This window comes from Onychomys torridus, chromosome 15 (assembly GCF_903995425.1).
Source record: "Onychomys torridus chromosome 15, mOncTor1.1, whole genome shotgun sequence".
NCBI classification, from domain to species: Eukaryota; Metazoa; Chordata; class Mammalia; order Rodentia; family Cricetidae; genus Onychomys; species Onychomys torridus.
Window position 1 is genome coordinate 70,737,794 of NC_050457.1, and position 21,062 is coordinate 70,758,855.

The window sequence follows — 21,062 nt, forward strand, 5'->3', positions numbered from 1 at the left end:
CACCCCTCAGGGTAGGCACAGAAGGGTTGAGATAGAGGCTTCTCACTCTCCTGTCTGGTAGCCTCTATGCCAAGTGAAGAGTCAGAGTGCACATGCCACATCCACCTCCTTGTCCATGTGGGTCTATAGAATTTACTGGGGCTGGTTTTTCCATTTTGAAGGCAGCATCCAAAATTTTACTATTCACAGAGGAAAGTGAAGTCATCCATCTTTGCAGTTTTGTTGGAGTGAGGATGGTGTGGATAGGTAGGAACGGCTGTGGGTATTAAGTCTGAGAAACACCCATAGTGATTTTACACATTCTGTGTTAAATTCCTCTCATGTAACAAGCATAACTCCTGAGTATTTCTCACTGTAGAAAAGGAAGAAAAGCAAGAGAAGACTACTTAGAATAATTAGAACAATGATAAGAGTGTATTAGCCTTTCAGTTTAAGCTACTTCCACAGGCGTACATGGGTGACCATGTCTAGAAACTCACTAATTCTATATTAAGGAGATTAGTTTTCTTAAGCCCTAGCCCCAGAAACACAGAAAAACAAGAACCAGGTTTCACTGTTTTCAGTGGAAAAATAAATGACTCTAGACCGATGGAGGTGGACCTGTACAGAAAAGAGTTAACATAGCCACCAACCCAGACTTTGAGCTTAGAGGGATCCGCTTCCCAGTTGCCTATTGGTTGGCATTTAGAAATTGTGTTTCAAGAATTTCCAGGCTGATAAGAAAAGTTGGCTCTGTATGCCCAAACTATTTATGGAAACAATACCAAAAAGGATAAACTCAGAATTCCCCTGAAATGTAAGGGGGGGGAATTAAATTAAAAAAATAAGAGATAATAGATGAGATAGAGAAAGTTGAACCTAAGAGATCATATCCAGAGGATAGAAATCCTAAGTTAGCAAGGGAGGAGGATAGAGACCATGTAACAACGACATCAAGAAAATTTCTAAAACAGAAAAAAATCAATTTATAAGTTAAAATGGTTTTCTGAAAGAACCCATGCATAGGTAGCTGATCAGCCAACATTGCATTTCTCAGCTGTGTCACTGGGAGATAAATGCACAGGAAATGGTCCTTTCTAAAGGATATTCATTCTTGACCTAAAATCTCCTCCAATATCTTAATACATATAGATTGTTTGCATATAGATTAACACTTGTGGATGTTATGTGAGGTTAAGGAAGCATGAGATGTTTGTCTTGAAGGCAGCCCTACTTAAGAATGCCACTACAGGATTTATTCCAGCAAAAAGCCATAAGAAAAAAAATGAAGACTTCCCTAACAAGAAATAAAGGGAGAAACGGAAGCCTAGCACAGAATAGCATCCAGCATAGCTATATTTTCTTTTCTGTTGTTTTTCTCTGAGAATTTCATACATGAACATGTTTTGTTTTGTTTTGTTTTGTCTAATCTACCCCTACTCCCCTCTCCTTTCTCCCCTGTCTCCCCACCACATTTCTCTCCAAACTATGTATGCTTCTTTTTTTTTAGAAAGCCTGTTGTGTCCACTTAGTGTTTGCTACAAATTCTATAGGCACATGAGTAGGTTCTTGTGGGTCACATCCCTGAATAAAACTGACTCCTTCCCCCAGCAGCCATCAATTGCCCATAGTTCCTCAGATAGGGGCAGGATTTCATTAGCCTCTCTGTCACCCCTGCTAGGATTTTGACTGTCTTGATCTTGTACAGGTCTTGTATGAATAGCCACATCCATGGGAGTCCGTGAGTGCAATGCCGGTGTTGTGTCCTGAAAGTGGCTTAGCTCTTGTTTTGTATTTGATTTCACATTAATTTAAAATTTTACAGTATGGTCATAAGTAGGTATCTTATGTTGTTAGTTTTCTCCTAGTGAAATAACCTTTACTGCTGATTGGAGGAATCGGGACACAGAACTGCCCCAAAGGTCAACTATTTACTCCTCATTCAATATCCACTTTATAGATCTTCAAATCTACTCTCTACTGAGCTCCCAAACCCTCCAACCTGTGGTTATATGTGGTCATGAAAGGATGGAGGGGAAACTGAGAAATGTCATAGATTAATAGGGAGATTAGAGGAGGAAATCTTACAGGCTATGCATCATTTTCTGTGCTGTGTGGATACTCCTCCACTCCAATACTTGAATCTTCTCCCAAGGCTTCTAATATTCATTAATCTCAAACTAAATCACCTGTAGTCTAAAGAGCATATTCTGGTTCTAAGGTTTTAATAAAAGAGCGAAACTAATGCCAAGATAAACAGCATTGTGGAATAACTTACTAAGAAAAAGGAAGATGCCATTTTAGGAAGTTGCCATGGTTTTTCCGCATGAAATTTTGTTTATTTTCTCATTTTCATTGTCTATACAGCAGAAACCACCAGTTTCTTTTGAAGGTGACTTGAAAACTAAGTGTCTGTTAAGTAACAGTTTAGCATAAGTACAGTTTTGATTTTGTGAAGTAGCTTTGAGTGTCTTAGGCCCAAATGTTTTGAAGACCTAAGGTGTGCTGTAAAAGGAGTCTCCCTGATCTGGCTCTGTGATGCAGGGTTAAGACACACTGTGCATTCTCTCCTCCAGGAGTACCAGCCTTGTAACACCAATGCATGCCCAGAGTTGAAGAAGACCACACCATGGACTCCCTGGACACCTGTCAACATCTCAGACAATGGTGGTCACTATGAGCAGCGGTTCCGATACACCTGTAAAGCTCGCCTGCCAGATCCAAATTTACTGGAAGTGGGGAGGCAGAGGATTGAAATGCGGTACTGTTCCAGTGACGGGACCAGCGGCTGCTCCACAGATGGTGAGGAAGTTCTGTGAGACTGGCCACTTCGTGGAAAGCCTTTGTCCTTGTCTCTAAGGAAATAGAAAACTAGTGGGAGTCTCTGTTCAGACTTTGTTGTACCTATGGTAGATCCAAAATAGTTTGTGTGAGGTTTATTTAATGTAAGAGAATATGATGAAAAGAGTGGCTGTCATAAAAATAGTAGCTGAAAAATTAGATGTCCCCCTTTTAAAAACCTTGAAGTAGCTGGGCAGTGGTAGAACACGCCTTTAATACCAGCACTTGGGAGGCAAAGGCAGGCAGATCTCTAAGAGTTCATGGCCAACTTGGTCTGCAGAGTGAGTTCCAGGACAGCCAAGGCTGTTACATTGAGAAACCCTATCTTGAAAAAAAAAAAAAAAAATGTCCTGAAGTAGATAGAGACAGTAGAAATACATTTCTTTATTTACCCTATAAAGTGTTTTTTTTTTCTGTTAAATAGCACGTTGGATCTGATTATACTAATAGTGCTTTAACCTAGTGGTTTTGTGTATGCTTTGGAGAGCCAAGGCAGATGTAGCCCCACCCTCTGCCTGGCCTGGATGCTGTTCATGGCTTGTCAGGCAGTTCTCTCCCTGAGCTTCCTGCAGGAAAGGTTGAGCCTTTTCCTCAAGCTTCACTATTTGCTTTGTTCTTCCTTTAAAAAAAAGAAATACTTTTATCTGATTGCACAAAATATATTCTGGCTCTTAAGAGGAAAGGGACACTCATAGAGGAGTGCCCATAGGATGGCTTCATGAGAAGGGCAGTTACATCAGTGACAGAACATTCAAAACCATTTCTCAGCACTCTGTGATTGTGATCGTCCTTGATTCTCCCAGCCTGAGTGTTGGTGTTCATAGATTGGAGATCAGACACAGGGAGGGTCAGACAGGTCACATTTATCCCAATCAAGCTCTAAGGGATGGGCCACACTGCTCTCTGGTCACAGATCCCCATGCCTTCTCTGTGTGTGGGTAGCCTGCCTGGATGAGCAACAGTTCTTATAGAGCACCAAGCACTTCCAAAGCACCCTTCTTCATCCTCTATATTTGTAGCTATTGACACATCTCAGATTGCTGATGCCTACAGTTCAACAATACACAGCCTGTTGTTTTGTAAAAGGGACAGAGTCTACTCTGATGAAGGGTCTTGTGAAAATAAATATACAACTTAGAACTAAAGCCATCAGCTGAAAGAGGAGCAGCAGAGGACAGTCACTCTTGCTCCTTTTATAAAAACCTGCTGTTGCTCGAAGAAAAGATTTACTTGGAAATCCCAAGAGAAGAAAAACAGGAGACCCAGCTGGAAAACGTACATTCTATAAAGGGTAATCTTATCATTTGAATCTAGAATATGAGAATTCAAAGATGAATTTCAGGTATTATTTCAGTTTTTTCCCATTATATCCTATATGACATCTTAATTATATCACATACAATGTCTTAAATACAGCTATGCCCTATGAAGTCTAAACGGAAAACACATATCCTAAAATATTATTAATTGTTCATCTTATTCATGATTAATTGGTCTTCCTTCATTTCACTTGTTCGGTATGGCAACCTTTTCACGAATTTATTTATACTGTTACTCTGTATGGGCCATGACATTTATTTATGGTGCCATCAAAGTGAAATGTTGAAAATGAAGCATGGTATATCTTTACAATTGACTTTATTTTTCCTCTCTTAACACATATTTTTATTCTTCCCATTCTCAGATACATATTACACCAAAGCTAGTATGTTTTAAATATTAATCAAATATATTATTCATGAAAATTTTTGTTTTTATAAAAATTTATAAAGTTTTTTAAAAGCACATTATACAAAGATAGCCTATATTTTATTAAAACTGCAAGCATTGCCCATGGTATAAAGAAATGTAAACAGTCTATGTTTTCATGGCTTTGAGTTCTGATGATCATCCTCACTTCGTGTTATTCATGTCTTAAAACTGAAAATTGGACACATGTGCTTCTGAACACACTAAAGGAGCCTTGCCCATCATTGTTTGTTTATTGATAACCCAAACACTGGCCAGTTTCAAAGCACTGCTCCTAATGCTTATTTAGAAGATCATCCTGCCTGCACTGCACCAAACAAGAAACTTGCTCAGGAACGGCTGTGGGTGTTGGGTATTTGCTTGCTCGTGAGAACAATTGCCCACCACAAGACCAGTAGTTGGTGAAAAAACATCACTATTCATGAGACAATGACTGAATGGATTTAATACCATAAGTCAGGCTACATCTTCTTCACACAAATTTTGACTGAGTCTGATTAAATTAGTAAAAATGCTCAGAGCAGGTCTGACCTGCAAGGAGTCTTCAAAAAATAATTCACATATTCTTATATTGCTTATCCATCCTCACCCCACCCCTACCAGCAACACTAATCCCTACTGTTCCATTTTGTTAGCAAGCATACTTGCAACATCATAGGCGAGCTTATTCAGGGATGGGATCTGCGCAAGCTCTCTAGAGCAAACTGTTGTCTTCATGGCCTGTGATTCAAGAGGGATTGACTCTGATCCTTTTAGAGCATGAATTCACACTGAAAAGGTTGACTTTGAAGGAACAGGTCTAAGCTGTGCGTCTTTTCCAGACAAATACCCTTCCTGTAGCACCAAGTCCCGTGGTTCATGAGGACAGTTTGCAGTACAACTCCTAAAGAAATGAACCAGGAGCTTTCTTTAGAGTCCTCTACAAAAGAGAGAAGCATTACCGATGTGAACTTGCTGGTTGCAAATGTGTCACCACATTCAGATGGAGTACCACGTGCATCATAATTAGATAGTAACTACAAGAAAGACGCATGAGTTCTAGGAGGCTGCCATTCGGCTACAGGGAGTTTGGGGCTTTTGAAGTGTGAAAAGGGTTCAGTTGACTATTAGGGTAATTCTAGACAAAAGCAAACAGCCTACACTGCAGAATCACACTTTGGGTTTCCTTGGCAGGTCTTTCTGCAGACTTTCTACGAGCTGGGAGGTACTCTGCCCATACTGTCAATGGGGCGTGGTCAGCGTGGACTTCCTGGTCACAGTGCAGCCGGGACTGCAGCAGAGGCATTCGGAACCGGAAGCGTGTTTGCAACAACCCAGAACCCAAGTATGGGGGCATGCCCTGCCTTGGCCCATCCCTGGAGTTCCAGGAATGCAACATTTTACCCTGCCCAGGTGAGTGGATCACAGTGTGAAAAAGACTGGGAAAACTGTGTGCTTGTAGCCTTTAATAACTGAAATCCACTGGAAGCCACTGGAGACCTCTCTCACTCTGTCTTAGTTAGGGTTACTAGTCTATGATGAAACGCCATGACCAAAATAACATGAGGAAGAACAAGTTTATTTCACTCATAGTTTCATATAACAATTTATCATCAAAAGTTACAGAGGCCTTAGAGGAGTGCTGCCTCCTGGCTTGCTCCCACTGGCTTGATCAGCCTGCTTTCTTGTAAAACCCAGGACCATCAACCCATGGATGGAACCACCCATTATAGGCTGGGCCCTCCTCTATCAATCACTAGTTAAGATCATGCCCTACAGGCTTGTCTGTAGCCAGAATTTATGGAGAATTTATTTCTCAGTTGAGGCTCCCTTCTCTCAGATGACTTTAGCTTATGTCACGTTGACATAAAACAATACAGCACATACTCAGATCTTATGGTCTAAGCCCTTTCACTAGTTTGCAAAAATTGTATGTGTTGTCCCCAAAATAAGTGTTAGTCACTTTCAGGATGCAGATAGAACCAACCCTTTCAATAAAACCTCTACCAAGTCCATAGAGTCATGGCTGCCACAGAGCCATACCAGGGACACCAGCCAGCTCCCAGTTCCATCTCACCTTTTGCATAGAGGGACCCACCTCATGAATGAAACCCTCTAAGGATAGGTTTCTCTTCTGGCGACTAATAGAGCTGTGTGTCACCTGACCTTCTCCTAGTCTCAGGTTCTTTAACACAAAGTCTTAAAGCCATTGTATAGCCTTGTCCTTGTGTACATCACCTCGGCCTTTTACCTGAGTAGAAGACCCAGGAGGTTAAGGACTGCTGATCAGGCTCACACACCATGGGGATCTCAGCTATTGCACTGGCATGACACACCTAGAAATATCTGTGGACAGTTGTCAGATGATGAGGGAACAAAGCACTGGATAATTGATCTTCCTTCCACAGAGAACACCATTGATTTGTGCATTACAAATAGTATAAATAAAATTTTCCTAAATGAGCTGCCAATGCTCCCCCTAAGAGCCACAGTCTATCTAACAGAAACCCAATAACAGGCATATGTGTGTGTGTGTGTGTGTGTGTGTATGTATGTATGTACATATATATACATATACATATACATTTATATATGAATGATATACATACGCATCTCATAAATAATGTCAGCCTAGTACACAGTCACTGATTCCTGCCTGGTTTTGTGGTATGTTGCCATTCAGTGGCCACACAAGCTGAAGACATACAAACTAGAATTATAAAAGGTAAACCAACCAGGGTACTATGAGCCTAGTATTGAGGGGTAGGAAGGAGTTCATGAAATTGGCAAGCAGGAATGAGAAATCCTGTGTAGGAGAAACTTGTTCCGAATATTAGATACATTGGTTTTAAGAGAATAAAAATCTTAGCATCTATCCCTGTAAATACATACACCATTATAAATTATTAGAGTAATAAACTGTCTTGTAATAGTTTAATAAGCACTTGGTGTAGAAAGGATAGATGGATGGATGAATGATTAAATGGATGGATAGATGAATGTCTAGGTTATCTTCGAGTAGATGGATGGATAAAAAGATAGATAGATGAGTAGACAGGTGGTAATAGATTGGCAAATATGTAGGTAAAGTTAAAATCAAGGTCCCCTGCTTTGTTTTGATGCTTTTCCTTTTATAAATAACTTTTTTAATTTTTGAGATTATAATATAATTATTCCATTACCCCCTTCTCTTTCTTCCCTGCAAGCCCTCCCATGTACCCATTGCTCTCTTTCAAATCATAGCCACCTTTTTAAAAATTTTATTGAATACATTCATAAATATAACCTGCTTGGTATGTATGCTACTTGTATATATGTTTTCTGGGCTGGCCATTTGATATTAGACAACCAATTGGTATGCGCTTCTCTGTGGAAAATTGTTTTCTACTGCTTTCAGCATGCATTTGCCTGTTGTTCTTTGTGTAAAATGGAGGGAGGATTCATGAGCTTTCCTCTTTCCACATTAAAAATGGTGTCATCCTTGTTCAGGTCATGCTTAGGCAGCCATGTTGGTGCGATTTTATGGATATAGTTTCTGACATTAGTAGGAGATGCATAGCTCCCTGACCTCCCACTTAACTCCCTGATCCCCTTGCTCCCACATCCTTTGCTCCTCCTCTCTCACAACTCTGCCTGAGCCCTGAGTGCAGAGTTACATTGTAGATGTTATCCATCATGACTGAGCTCCACAGTTCCGTATTTTGATCCCTTGTGGTTTTCTGTAATAGTGTCTGTCTGTCTGTTACAAAGAAAAATTTCCTAGATGAGGGACTACACTTATCTATGGCTACAAGTATAACTATTTAGAATATAGTTGGACATTATGCTGTTTTAGTAAACCAGCTGCAGTTGTACTAGTGGCAGTTGTAGGGTCTTCAAGATCCCTGACGTCACTAGCCCTGTGTAGTTGGCTAGCTTTCCAATCCCAACCATGGTTTCCCTCTTGTTGAGTCAGCCTGAAATCCAATTAGAGAGCTGTTGGTAACTGCTAAAGTATGTGTACCCACTACTGCACCCGTAGGGTTATAGAATCATGATGTTCATTGTTAGGGTTCATAGACATCGTAGATAAGTAGGACTACTGGTTGCTTGTCTCCTTTGGAAACTTTCATTGTCCCTTCTAGGTATCACTAAAACTAGTCCTCAGGGAGCAGACTTTTGGATCAGAACAGTTCAGGTCCTGTTGGTCCTGTGTCTGAAGTAAATGGGTGCTTTCAGAAATAGCAATTTACCTTAAATCTCTGGATGGCAACCAGGGACAACAACAATAGTCTAGAATGTTTTGGGATTCTCTTGGACAACCTGGCCAACAAATCAAAAGAGAGATTTTTAGGCCTGTTGTTGGGTTTCTGTTAGATAGTGTATGGCTCTTGCAGGGAGCATTGTCAGCCCATATGGGAAAATTTTATTTACACTGTATGTATACATGCTTACATGTATTATGGGTATTTGTAGGTATGTAGCTAATTGTTGCGATTCCTTATAAGTTTTTCAGACATTTTCCTATTGTCTTCCTGCTGTATTTAACTCTGTCCCCTCTCCCTAATTAAAGTCCCCATTTCCCCATTCCCCTCAGATTGCTTGATTCTGGATTCCTCTCTATTGCTCCCCATCACCACCATTCCACAATGGTCCCTTTTTACTTTTCTGGTTTCTATAGTTACTCTAGGTTATATACTCATATCTCACAATGTGTAGCTAAGACATCAGATGAGAGACAACATGCAATGTTGTCTTTCTAGGACTTGGTCACACCACACAACCTGAACTTTTCCACTCCCTTCCATTTACCTGTAGCAGCAATATTCAATGTCTTTGCTCCTACAGTTGTGCTTTTCCCATGAGGCCTCTGTGCCTGAATTTCTCCAGCCTCAGGCTATTCCTCTTCAGACTATACAACTTTCCCAGTAAAGCCGATGCTGAGATGCTGGGAAAGGTCAAGGAGTTGTTCTTTCCCACAGCCCATGTAGAAAAATTCCTCCCCCGGGTGTTTGGAGGCAGCGTGGGCGATATCACTAGATTTGAATCAGAGCTGTGAAATGGAGCCAAGGAGAATGATATGGGAATGCCAAGTTCCCTCCATTACCCTGTCTTCTCTAGACTCCAAACTTAATTTCTTGGGTCCGTTAGTAGCCCATGTGGAGTCCTAGAGATGCTTGGATGTGTTCCTGGTCCCTGAGGATAAATGTTTCTTGTCCATTTTTAGGACATTCTGATAGCATCATCTGTGGATAGTTTTAATTTTATTTTTGTTGACTTGCTGTTGAGCCAGGATTATGTGTACATGGCCTGAATATCTTAAAATAACTCTGTCCTCATTTTCTTTTACATGCCAAGATTCCTTTGCAGAGTTGTCCATGTCTTTGCCTAAGGGATTAGAAAATTCAAGGTTGAACGTGTGAGCATCAACTTTATCTTTTTTTTTCTGAAGGATTTTTTTTTATTCATTTTTATATACCAATGACAGATCCTCCTCTCTTCCCTCCTCCTGGGCACCCCCTGCCTTAATTTCCCCACCCCATCCTCCATCCCCTCCTCTGAAAAGGTAAGGCAGAGCCTGCTACATTCAGATGAGGCAGGTCCAGCCCCCCAACACACACACACACACACACACACACACACACACACACACATCAAGGTTGTGCAAGGTGAATACTCAACTTTATCTTTTACCACCCACAAAATTCCTAAAAATGTGACATAACTCAGCTATGTGCTGGTAGGAAGTCCCCCTACACTCTGGATGTTGAACTATATGTCCAAAGGAATCCATATATTTAGGGTAAGTTTTTACATAATTTAGGGCATATTATTCTATATAAAGTGAGGTTTTTAACTGTACTAGGTTCCTAGTGAATGATTACAAAAAACATGATCATTGTGTAAATGTTATCAGAGATTGCAAACAGATCAATGAGTCACAGCACTTGGTATGTAAGCATGAGGAATTGCATTTTCATCTCAGCATCCACATATATGGGCAAGTCTGCATGTGCCTGTAACAACATTGAGAGTAGCAATAGGCAGATACCAATAGCTCTCTGCACAGTAAGTCTAGCCATCATGGTAATCTGGTTCAGTAAAAGGCTTTATCTCAAGGCCCTAAGACAGAGAGAGTATGATAGTAGAAGGTACCACTCTGGCTTTTGTGTGCATGCCCATGAGGGTTCAGCCATGCTGGGGATAGAGCTGAGCAATACAGTGCTTGTCTCAGATTCTGGGAGGCTTTGGTTCTATCTGTGGCACTAACAGAAGTAAATAATAGTAAAATCAAGTGCATACTAAAATGATTATTCTTCACCTTCTGAACCTGCTCCTGCATAATTTATCTCAACACTGAGAGCCACATGATGGTTTCTGATCATAACTTCTTTTCCTGGCACATTTGTTGCAGCAGTGAAAACTCTAGACTGTAGACCTTGCCTGGAAAAGCTAGAGACAACAGATGGTTCTTTGTTGCTATGTGTATTCAAATAAGACGAAAGCAACTCAGAGTTGTACTTAGACACCCATAAAACCCAGCATAATAACGTAAGTTCTTTTGAACCGATTTAACTCAGCATGTTCCTTTTGTCTTTCTTCTGTAAACAACAAGGCCCAGGGAAAAGGAACACTGAGAATATGATGGAAGGGCACAGCAAATCAAACTGGGGACTCCAGCAGGTGTGTCTTCTCTAGAGAGCAATATAGAAACCTGTGGTACGCTAAGGACACTGTGCTTTCTAGCTACAATACCCTTGGACCTCCACAGGGGGAGACAGAGAGTACAAGAGACTTCTACTCAATGCTCCTTTAGAGGTCCAGGACTCAGCATGCTCAAGTGTCAGCACCACCTGTTCCCGTGAAATGATAGACTGTAAATGCTCCACTTTGTCCCCTGACCGCCCACAGTGTGCCTGGCACTCGGGGCTTAACTCTGCAGCCTTATCTTGCTCTCCTTCATCAGCGGTAACTGTATTCTGTTTTTATCTTGTTGTAGCAGTTGAGTATTTAACTAGAATTACAAGAGCAATGATTTTCTATCCTTGTCCATTGAACTATTTAATGTATGAATTTCATTTCAACAAAAAAAAATGGTTCTCTGTCACTAACTGGTTTCTTTCCTTGGAAGAAATAAGGATCTAAACTTCAGGGTGTTTGATCTTTTCATGAACCAGTCTTACTTAGGATACATTAAATGGTGTTTCAAGCCCTGGGCAGAATCCAACATGGATGGCAGGAATTATGTGAATTGTTGGAACGTCTGCTGCCTGAAGTATTGATTCTTAGCTGTATGTCTTTTCAAGCCAGCTAGGTAGTAAGACCAGCAGAGGTGAGAACTAGCTGGGAGCTTCATATTAATTATTATAGCACATGATTCATGGTTCCGAAACTAGAAGTTTCAAGTCATATACTTTGAAAGTCTGTACTGTGCTGGTGCTTAGAAATCAAATGTTTAGAAATATTTTCTGAAGGACAAACGGGGAACTAGAAAGTGTTATAAAGATTCTTCAAATCTGTAACTTCCACCAGGTAGGGAACCTCAGATGTCCCCACACCATGAGTAGCTTCTTGCTGTGTATCCTGCTGTCTTCTATGTGGCATATCCTCTCTCTAGCTGTGTCATATTGGTCTGGTGGGGACTTCAGACATGCTATGTTTTTGTGTCTTTTCCCAGTGGATGGTGTGTGGTCTTGTTGGTCATCCTGGTCAAAATGCTCAGCAACTTGTGGGGGTGGACACTACATGAGAACCCGCTCGTGTACGAATCCAGCCCCAGCTTATGGAGGGGACATCTGCCTGGGACTGCACACAGAGGAGGCACTCTGCAACACACAGACCTGTCCAGGTATACAAATCCTTGATGACTGTATAGCTTTAGTGCAAACTCACCTTTCTTAATTATGAATGATGTAGTTAAAGATTGCAAGTCACAGTAAATACTGGAAATAGAGGAATGGATGGCAGGTAAATCTCACATGGTTACCCCTGATGTGATTTAGTAGCACTTTGTTCTACAGCAAAGTAGTTTTCACATTGTACTCTTTTTATCACAAATGGGAAAGTGCATCCATGTTGGAGAATATATACTAACTATCTAGGAAATATCCCTCAACTCATCTTTGACCTTACTAAGTAACACTGATGACTCTCTGGTAGCACCTTACTTGCTTTACTGGAGGAAAGAGAAGACTGGAAGAAGTGGAAAGCAAGAAACGCTTACAGAACGCCCACCTTGGTGTGCAGGGAGAACTGCCTGTGGCTCCTTGTTTCAAAGCCTATTCTGGCCCAGCACATGTTATATGCTTGAAATTAGCCTAGAAATGTCCCAGGGGAACACTGGACATTGTGGAAGGACACTTGACTCAGGGCTATACTCAAAGGCAGCACAGTTAAAATACAAGGCATGAAGTCCAGTCAGCTATCCGAGGACCAAAGCAAAGCAAGCAACAGGAGGTGGTGATAGCAGGAAGTGAGCCTCTTCAGGACTGTGGACAGAGAAGCTCTGAGCCCTATAGTCAATGTAGGATGTACCAGACAGTCTTTTACCGAAGAGGTAACCTAGCATTGTGACACACAGGACCTCATGGGATGAAAATGAATTACCTTTCTACATTTAACTTTGACAGTAAAACCCTTTATCAGTGTGCATGCATGCACAGATCTTTCTAGAAAATTCTATCTATGTTTGAAAGGGCCTCAAAAACCAAATTCTCATGATCATTCCAAAAAAATCAGTCTTTTATGTCTTCGAGGGAAAAAGCCATTCCATTTGCATGCATCAATGCACAGCTTGAATTTCTAAATTCTAAAAAATAATAATAAAATAAAAAAGGAAAATGTTCTTTGTAGTGGGAGAGCTTCTCTCCAGGTGCCATCAAGCCCTGTTAGTCCAACAACTCATTTATAAAATAAACACACAGATATTTATAGTATTTAAACTGCTTGGCAATTAGCTCAGGCATACCATTGTCTAGCTCTTACTCTTATATTTAGCCCATTTCTATTAATCTATACTTTGCCACGTGGCTTGTAGCTTACCAGTACCTTATCTCTTTCTTGTCACGGTGGTGGCTGGCAGCGTCTCCCCTGTCCCAGCCTTCCACTTCCCAGAATTCTCTTCTCTCTTGTCTCGCCTATACTTCCTGCCTGGACATTGGCCAAACAGCATTTTATTTATACAGAGTGATATCCACAGCAGTTCTTCTTATATTGGTGACTAATAATATGTAGAGCTCATTCTTTAACTTGATATATGAGTCCTAACCCTATGTGTGAATACCTGTACCCCTGGATGGGTTGAAAAGCATTCCAACAAGTCCTCCACCTTTGGGCAGAACTGTGCTACCACTGCTCATCCTTCAGCCTTGACCAAGCATGTGAGAATTCACTTTATCCACGTCAGTAGGTCTGGAGGGAAATGCACTCTGATTGGCTGGCTTTGGCATGGTGACTTTGCAAAGTTGTTTTTGTTGTTGTTGTTGTTGTTGTTTTGTTTGTTTTGTTTTGTTTTCCGGAAGAGAGGTGCTTTAAACTTCCATTCTGAAACCAGGGATTTCAGCATGTGGTGCTGGCTAACATGCATCCTGTTGGAAATGTCTGGCAAATCATCTGAGGGCCTTTGTGTAGGGGGGCTTACTCTGTAGGAAATGGTGCCTGCATTAATGATTTCTGATTCTCAGAGCTCATGTTTGTCTCAAGAATTAGCTTATTGACTATTTTAAATAAAAAATTCACAGAATTATGATGTTATGGGACTTAGAACACTTACTTTAAATACATTATATCTATATATATATTAAAATGTTTAGCTCTTTTACCCATCTTTGTATGGATTTATTTACTGGATTTGTAAAAAGCTATGACCACATCTTATTTATGCACAGAACCATTAAAAACACAATATGAAAGCCTAAAACACGGCCTGACTTGACTGTGATTGGTCGATATCATCAGGTAACCCCGCCTCTCCCCCTCTTCTGGTCTCTGTAGAAAGCTGGTCATTGTGGTCAGACTGGTCTGTGTGTGATGCCTCTGGCATCCAGGTCCGTGCTCGACAGTGTATTCTTCTGTTTCCTGTGGGCAGCCAGTGTTCCGGAAATACCACAGAGAGTCGGCCATGTGTGTTTGACTCTAATTTCATCCCAGGTAAGGGAAGAGATGTTTATCAGTGTGAACACAGTCATTCCAATATCCAGAGAGGAAATAACCCATTGGGTCAGACTTTTATCTGCTCTTGTGGCTGCTTTTGCTGAATTAAAAATGATCCTATCAACTGTTGTGGTTTCAAGGTGACTGGAATATAGATTCACAGGTGACTGCAGATTAGACCAGAATTTGGCACTATATCTTATATAATTTATTGATGCTAATGTAGTGTGAGGATTTGCTACAAAAATTGAAAACTGATAGCTTGTTTTAATATCATCATAAATACTTTACTATGACAATGTTGTATATTTGCACATAGAGGAGGGTCATTGTCTTCATGTAACTCTCAATATACTAGGGAACATGGATGTCTGTCATTAATGTTGCCTTGAAAAAAGTGTTTGGAAGTTCCTCTTGCCACAGCCTTTTTATGGGAAGTCAACATTTAATTATTACTGGGGACAATCACTTGTTACAATGGCCCTCTAGGGTGGCATTCTACTTATGCATAAGCCCCTGAAACACAATCCTCCTGCATCTATGGGACATGATATGGACTAAAATGAAGATTAAACTATTGTGAAGAAATAATGGGATTAAATTATAGAAGCACAGTTCATTCATTTCTTTTGACTTGTGGAAAGAATAGTAATATTTTCCACAGGACTGATAGCTTTAGCCTACCCTTAGAAGGCACATCAACCATATATGGCCTATGAGTGTTGTTACTTTTTGTTTAACATACTTTCCAGTTTTTCTTATATCATGAAAAATAAGTGTAGGAGAGTCGGGCATTCCTAAACACCTGGGGTGTTAACACATTCGGAAGACCTGCCATCTCATTCACATCCTCCTGGTGAATCTCACATGTAGCACAAGAAAGCGAGTGCCTGAGCTTCTGAGTAGCATTTGCCTTGAGCTCTGGTGATTGAGCCTTCAGTTCATAAAGAATGCTACACCAGAAAAATGATGGGCAATGTGATTGGGGGTCCCTAGCTGATGGGACATGTCATGGTAGAAATCAGTACTTGCTCTTGTTTCAAGCCCGAGGGACCATGGCATTTTATTCTTTGGTACTGAGTACCATACCCTCCTAGTGAGGGTGACATAGCCAGATCCACCTCAGGTTTATTAAAACAAAGAAACAGTCAACACTTCTGGTAATTAACCAAGCTTTTGAACCTTAGATTCATATTGAATTAAAAATCAATGACTGAAATGATTTTAATAAAGCATGTAAATGAAGCATGGATATAAACTTTCCTCCCACTTCCTTTGTGCATAGTGATTGGATTTTTGTTTTTCCAGAAGTGTCTGTGGCAAGATCGAGCAGTGTAGAAGAGAAAAGATGTGGAGGTGAGTTCTCCTGTTTAATGGCGCTCTTGTTGGAACTCTGACATATTGCAACCTTTCTCTTCCCATGGCATTCTGCCACTGGACATAGGTGGCTGGGCAGGCAAGCCCCTGAGTACCCACTCATATTGGTCATGATATACCAGACACGCCACTCAACACTTCTAGGGACGGACGTGTCCTATCAGCATCTGACAACACTGGTAGTTGTTTCGTGAGGCACTTGCAGAGAGGCTTTGGAAGTCAACAACTTCAGATCTTAGGTAGGAGACTCAGGACATGTGCTAATACTGTCCAACCATGTAGGCTCTGTTGAGAACTAGCCTGTCTAGTGATGCTGTCATCAGATGTGAACCCAAGGAGTCAGCTTGCCACATTTTTCTGCCAGCTAAGTGAAGACTAACAATTTTCAGAGATTTTATATTGGCAATGGTACTAAAAGAATAGTAAGCACCAGTTTTTATCTGTATTGTATAGGTGGGGACCATGGAACTCAATGAGCTGAGGCTCCTGACTCAGATCCACATGGGTCATGAGTCAAGGATTCAGGGATAGCATCCTGGCAAAAGAATGCAGCAGAGGTTTTACATTAAAAATATCATGGGAAAAGGAGCCCAGTAGACCCCTGGGAAATATGTGGGAGGCTTCTATAGCAGCCCTGTGTGGGTCATACTCTCAGTCAACACCAGGATTCAGACCAGACTGTGTGCTAACCTTAAGGAACCGAAGGTTAGGAATGCAGCTGTGCCGAAATTGTGTTCTATCTTCAGAGAGGTCAAGACAGACCTGAGGGTCACATGGGTGGCACCTCAATGGAATTGACTGGCTGTCCATGTTTGCTGCCAGAGTCTCTCAACTGTTTATTGCTCTGGCCAGACAGCTGGGTCTGTGCAAGTCTTTTAAGGGCCTTGAGCAAATCCAGCATCTAACCTGGTGATGTTATTGGCTAAATCTCAGAATCTGTAATTATTCTGCATTATTAGGAAACTGACTGTTTTAACCTTCAAGCTACTGGCATTGCTGTTCCAGCATAAGTAGGTAAGATGGATCTTAGGGTAGAGCTGATAGGTTTAACATAACTGATTATATAGCATGAATGTTTGGGGAGGTTTAGAGAAACATTATAGATTTTTTATCTCCATTGGTTAAAAATCAATCAAGCATTGTACAGAAAGCAATTTGACTGAACCAGCTGGGTGGTTGGTCTCTATTCTATCCTCATTATCCAAAACCAAGGAAAAAATGGGATCATAACAGGAAGAAGAGAAACATGTCTGCCACCAAGACAAATGACCTGAGTTCCATCTCAAGGTCCCATATAGTGGAAGAAGAGAATTGACTCCTGAAGTTGTTGTTTGTCCTCCATGTATATGCCATGCTACCTGCACATATATATGAGCATGTGCACACACACACACACACACACACACACACACACACACACACACACCACACAAGTAAATGTTAAAAAAGACAAAGCATACATTTAGGGAAGAGCCACAGTGTACAGAATCGCATGAGATTTAGTAGGCACTATTTTTCCCTTTGCGGAGAATGTGCTCCTATGGAAATCTTTCAGCTTAGCTATTTTTAGTTGCAGGAGACACAAAGTCTGAATAATCTCATCATAAAGATGTCAGCTGGCCACAGCTTCCCCAGGCACCTGCAGGAATAATTCATATGACTAATGATGCACATCTGCATATGGAGACCATTGTACATCTTCCGTATGCAGCAATGAAATATGAGTTATAAGTACAGTAGAAAGTATTTTTATCAGTATGTGGCACTGACTCAGGGGAGTCCTAACAGCGAAAATAGAGAAAAAGTGAGAGCCAGTGTGTGAAATCAGCCTTGCTTATCATCACTATAGCCTCTATCTTCAGTAAAAACAATACAATTCTAATGTTCGTTCGAAAGGGTACAGAATGGTTCATGCAATAGTCACATACTGAGAGCCCTGCCCTATCACAGTTTCCATGACAAAGCAGGAAACACCCAAGGCTTATAACCTCCCTCAATGATCTTACCATTGAACAAATGAGCTCGGAGTAAAGAATTGAAGTGATTCTTCACTCACCTGTCAGGAAATGGCAGATTCTTGTAGAATGTTCTCAATAGATCATCCAGTCATTAGTGTTATGGACTTCTATGGTAGGAGCTTCAGTACCTGTTCAGAATTTCAGTGCATTTAGGAGTGTGTGTTGATTATTGCTGACAGTGAGTCCAGTGAGGGAGGTCAATCTCTCAGGAGTCTACATTCTTAGAACAGTGTCCAGGAGCAAACAGAAACACAGTACAGAAGAAAACTCAGGGTCAGAGGGCATGTGACAGATCTCCAACTTCTACTGGGTAACACACAGGTCAGGCCCTAATGACATGTCTCATATTTTGATGCTGAGCTTCACCTGGGCTTCTTGATCTGGGATTCTGGCAGAACCCTAGAGCCCTAGCTCTAGTATCCATTGGTGAAGAGTAGCAAGTGATCTTTTGACAAGTGTCAGAGCTCTAGGGTGGATCTTCTGCTGAGTTGTAAGTGTCCTAAATGAACACAGAGCACAAGGGAAGTGGCTCTGCAGACCCTAGGGAGTAAGCCAGTGGGGGTCAGTTATAAGCAGGTTCTGGGGATTGCAGACAGATCTTCTTGTCTCCTCTAGTACTTTCGAGGGTTTCATCCACAGTGAAGGATGTCACTACATGTCCAAGCAGAAGCTCAGTAGCTCCACCACAGTCCCACTTGGCTCTGGAATTGACAGATTATGGGAAAGTGCCAGATGACATTACATTTCCTGGTGATGCATGAGGAGACAGCCGGGGATCCTAATGATGGCCCCTGAGCTGTGAGGACATGAGGTTAATTACCTGAACACAGTTAGCCCTTTAGTGCCAGTGCAGACTAGGAGAAAGGAGGCCACCTTGTGCTTCACACGACTCTCACTTAGTTCTGCTCTGAGCACTGCAGAAAGGTTGGGAACTTCAACAGAAGTGTTTTCCCAACAAATATGGAGGTTTCCAGATGGTTGTTTCTTAGGCATTCCATAACTCTTGGTGTATTGCCAGGATACCAATCACATCACTCCTGTGCCCAAGACACACCATTGCAGCTCACTGTTTAAATATCTCCTGCCCATGACTCATGGAAAAAAGTCAAAGAGAATAGATGCCTATTAACTAGACAAGCAATGGGTCAAAAGAAAATCATCTGTGTCCAGCTAGAAGATTATATTTAGTTCTTTTAGCAGAAATATTTATTTCTTAGATTAAGACTTTTTTTTTCTAAGATCACTAAGTGCAAGTTAGAAAAAAGTGGTTCACAATCTCATATACAAATTAGAGAGATGGAGGGAGAGAAGGAGGGAGGGAGAGAGAGAGGGAGGGAGAGATAGAGAAAGAGGGAGTGAGAATAAGTCTGTGCATTATCTCTAGAAAGACACAGCCAAAACTAGAGAAAAAAAAAAGAGAGAGAGAGAGATATCTCCTTCTAATTTTCAAAAGTTTCTATTATTGAACAAAATTTGTATTTGGAACATATAATGAACAACACCAGAGTGTATGTAAATAGAAAACAATTTAAATAAACTGAAACAGAGAGGAAGCAACAGCCTGGCTTATTTATAGGAGTGCGGCAACTGAGAGCCCCAATGAATTTTCCTTTCATAGGCTGCAGTCATGATGGATAGATGGGTGCTCAGTCTGTTAAGGTCCACAGACACACTGCACATAGAAAACCCACAGACCAGTGGTCACTGTGCTCTTGAAGGCTCTCTGGGGGCTTCAGAAGAAAGCAAATGTGTTTTAGTTGTAATACTAACAATGTTCAAGGGGTTTGAGGAAATGATTATAATTCATAAGAACACTAATCTGAACTAGGATGCTCAGTATAGAGGAGTTTTTACATAGCCCTGACATTTCCAAGAAAAAAAAATCTGTACATAGCACCTCCTTTTGTCTTTCCTTTCACTGGGGCACTCTGAGCGTCAAGTAGCATGTTCTTCTCAAGTGCAGTATGACATTGGCCCTATTTCACAGAATTCAACATGTTCCACATGATGGCCGTGGGGCTCAGCAGTTCCATCCTCGGCTGCCTCCTCACCCTACTTGTCTACACCTACTGCCAGCGGTACCAGCAGCAGTCCCATGATGCAACTGTTATCCACCCTGTCTCTCCTGCCGCTCTCAACAGCAGCATCACTAACCACATCAACAAACTGGACAAATATGACTCAGTGGAGGCCATCAAGGTAAGGAATGGATAGTGATAGATGTGACTAGGTAGCCACAAAGGCATGTGACACTGGGTTGCCCACAAGGTTCAGTGGTAGTGGCACTAGTGGTGGACAGGTACCCCGGACCTTTGAGTGTTGGTTGTGTGCTCTCTGGAGAGAATAGACAGTCTGTAGGTGTTCCCTATGGTAGCTGTAGGAAGTCTACAAGTATTGGCTGCATACTCTTGGGGGTGGAGGGAAGGTCTCTGGAGTTTTGTTTTTCTTGTTTGCCTATTCCTAACAGAAATAAGAGTTTTAAAAGGAAAACAATGATACATAAAATTCTGAGAGATAGTAAGTCTTGGACAGTGCCTAGCTATGCCTCATTTGTGCTTCTTGCCTTTGAGGTGAGGTCTTTCAACAAAAAGCCTCCAGCCTAGGACCAAATGAATGACTGAGCAGCAATATAAAGGCCACATTATGGCACTCAGATGTCCATGTCCATTTCAGGAAGACCTGAATTTCCTTCAAGCTCAGTATACTCCTTTATAAAATAGGGATGATAAGGCATACCTCCATGTTGTTGTAGATGTCAATGACCTTACAAGAGGGCCAGCATGATAGCTGCTGTCCTGACTGTTTGTACAAGGTCAGAGTATGGCTGGAAAGACATCAGGGGCTTTTGTCTGATGACATCTTCTATTATTTTCCATGCTCATGAAGGGAAGTCTCCTAAGCCAAGACTAACTAACTAAACATCTGTGTTCCTGTTGAATTAGTTGTTTCCCATAACATATTTAGTGAACGTTGGCATAGTCTCTCTCC

General features: G+C 41.3%; 1 protein-coding gene across 1 annotated transcript in view; it reads left to right on the forward strand.

The window, feature by feature from the left end:
* Positions 1 to 21,062, forward strand: part of Sema5a (semaphorin 5A) — a 472,079-nt gene that overhangs the window by 441,897 nt on the left and 9,120 nt on the right. The window contains 6 exon segments of the mRNA XM_036206837.1: positions 2,556 to 2,781; positions 5,743 to 5,961; positions 12,206 to 12,376; positions 14,521 to 14,676; positions 15,988 to 16,035; positions 20,062 to 20,273. Of these exon segments, the coding sequence (XP_036062730.1) occupies positions 2,556 to 2,781; positions 5,743 to 5,961; positions 12,206 to 12,376; positions 14,521 to 14,676; positions 15,988 to 16,035; positions 20,062 to 20,273 (1,032 nt within the window).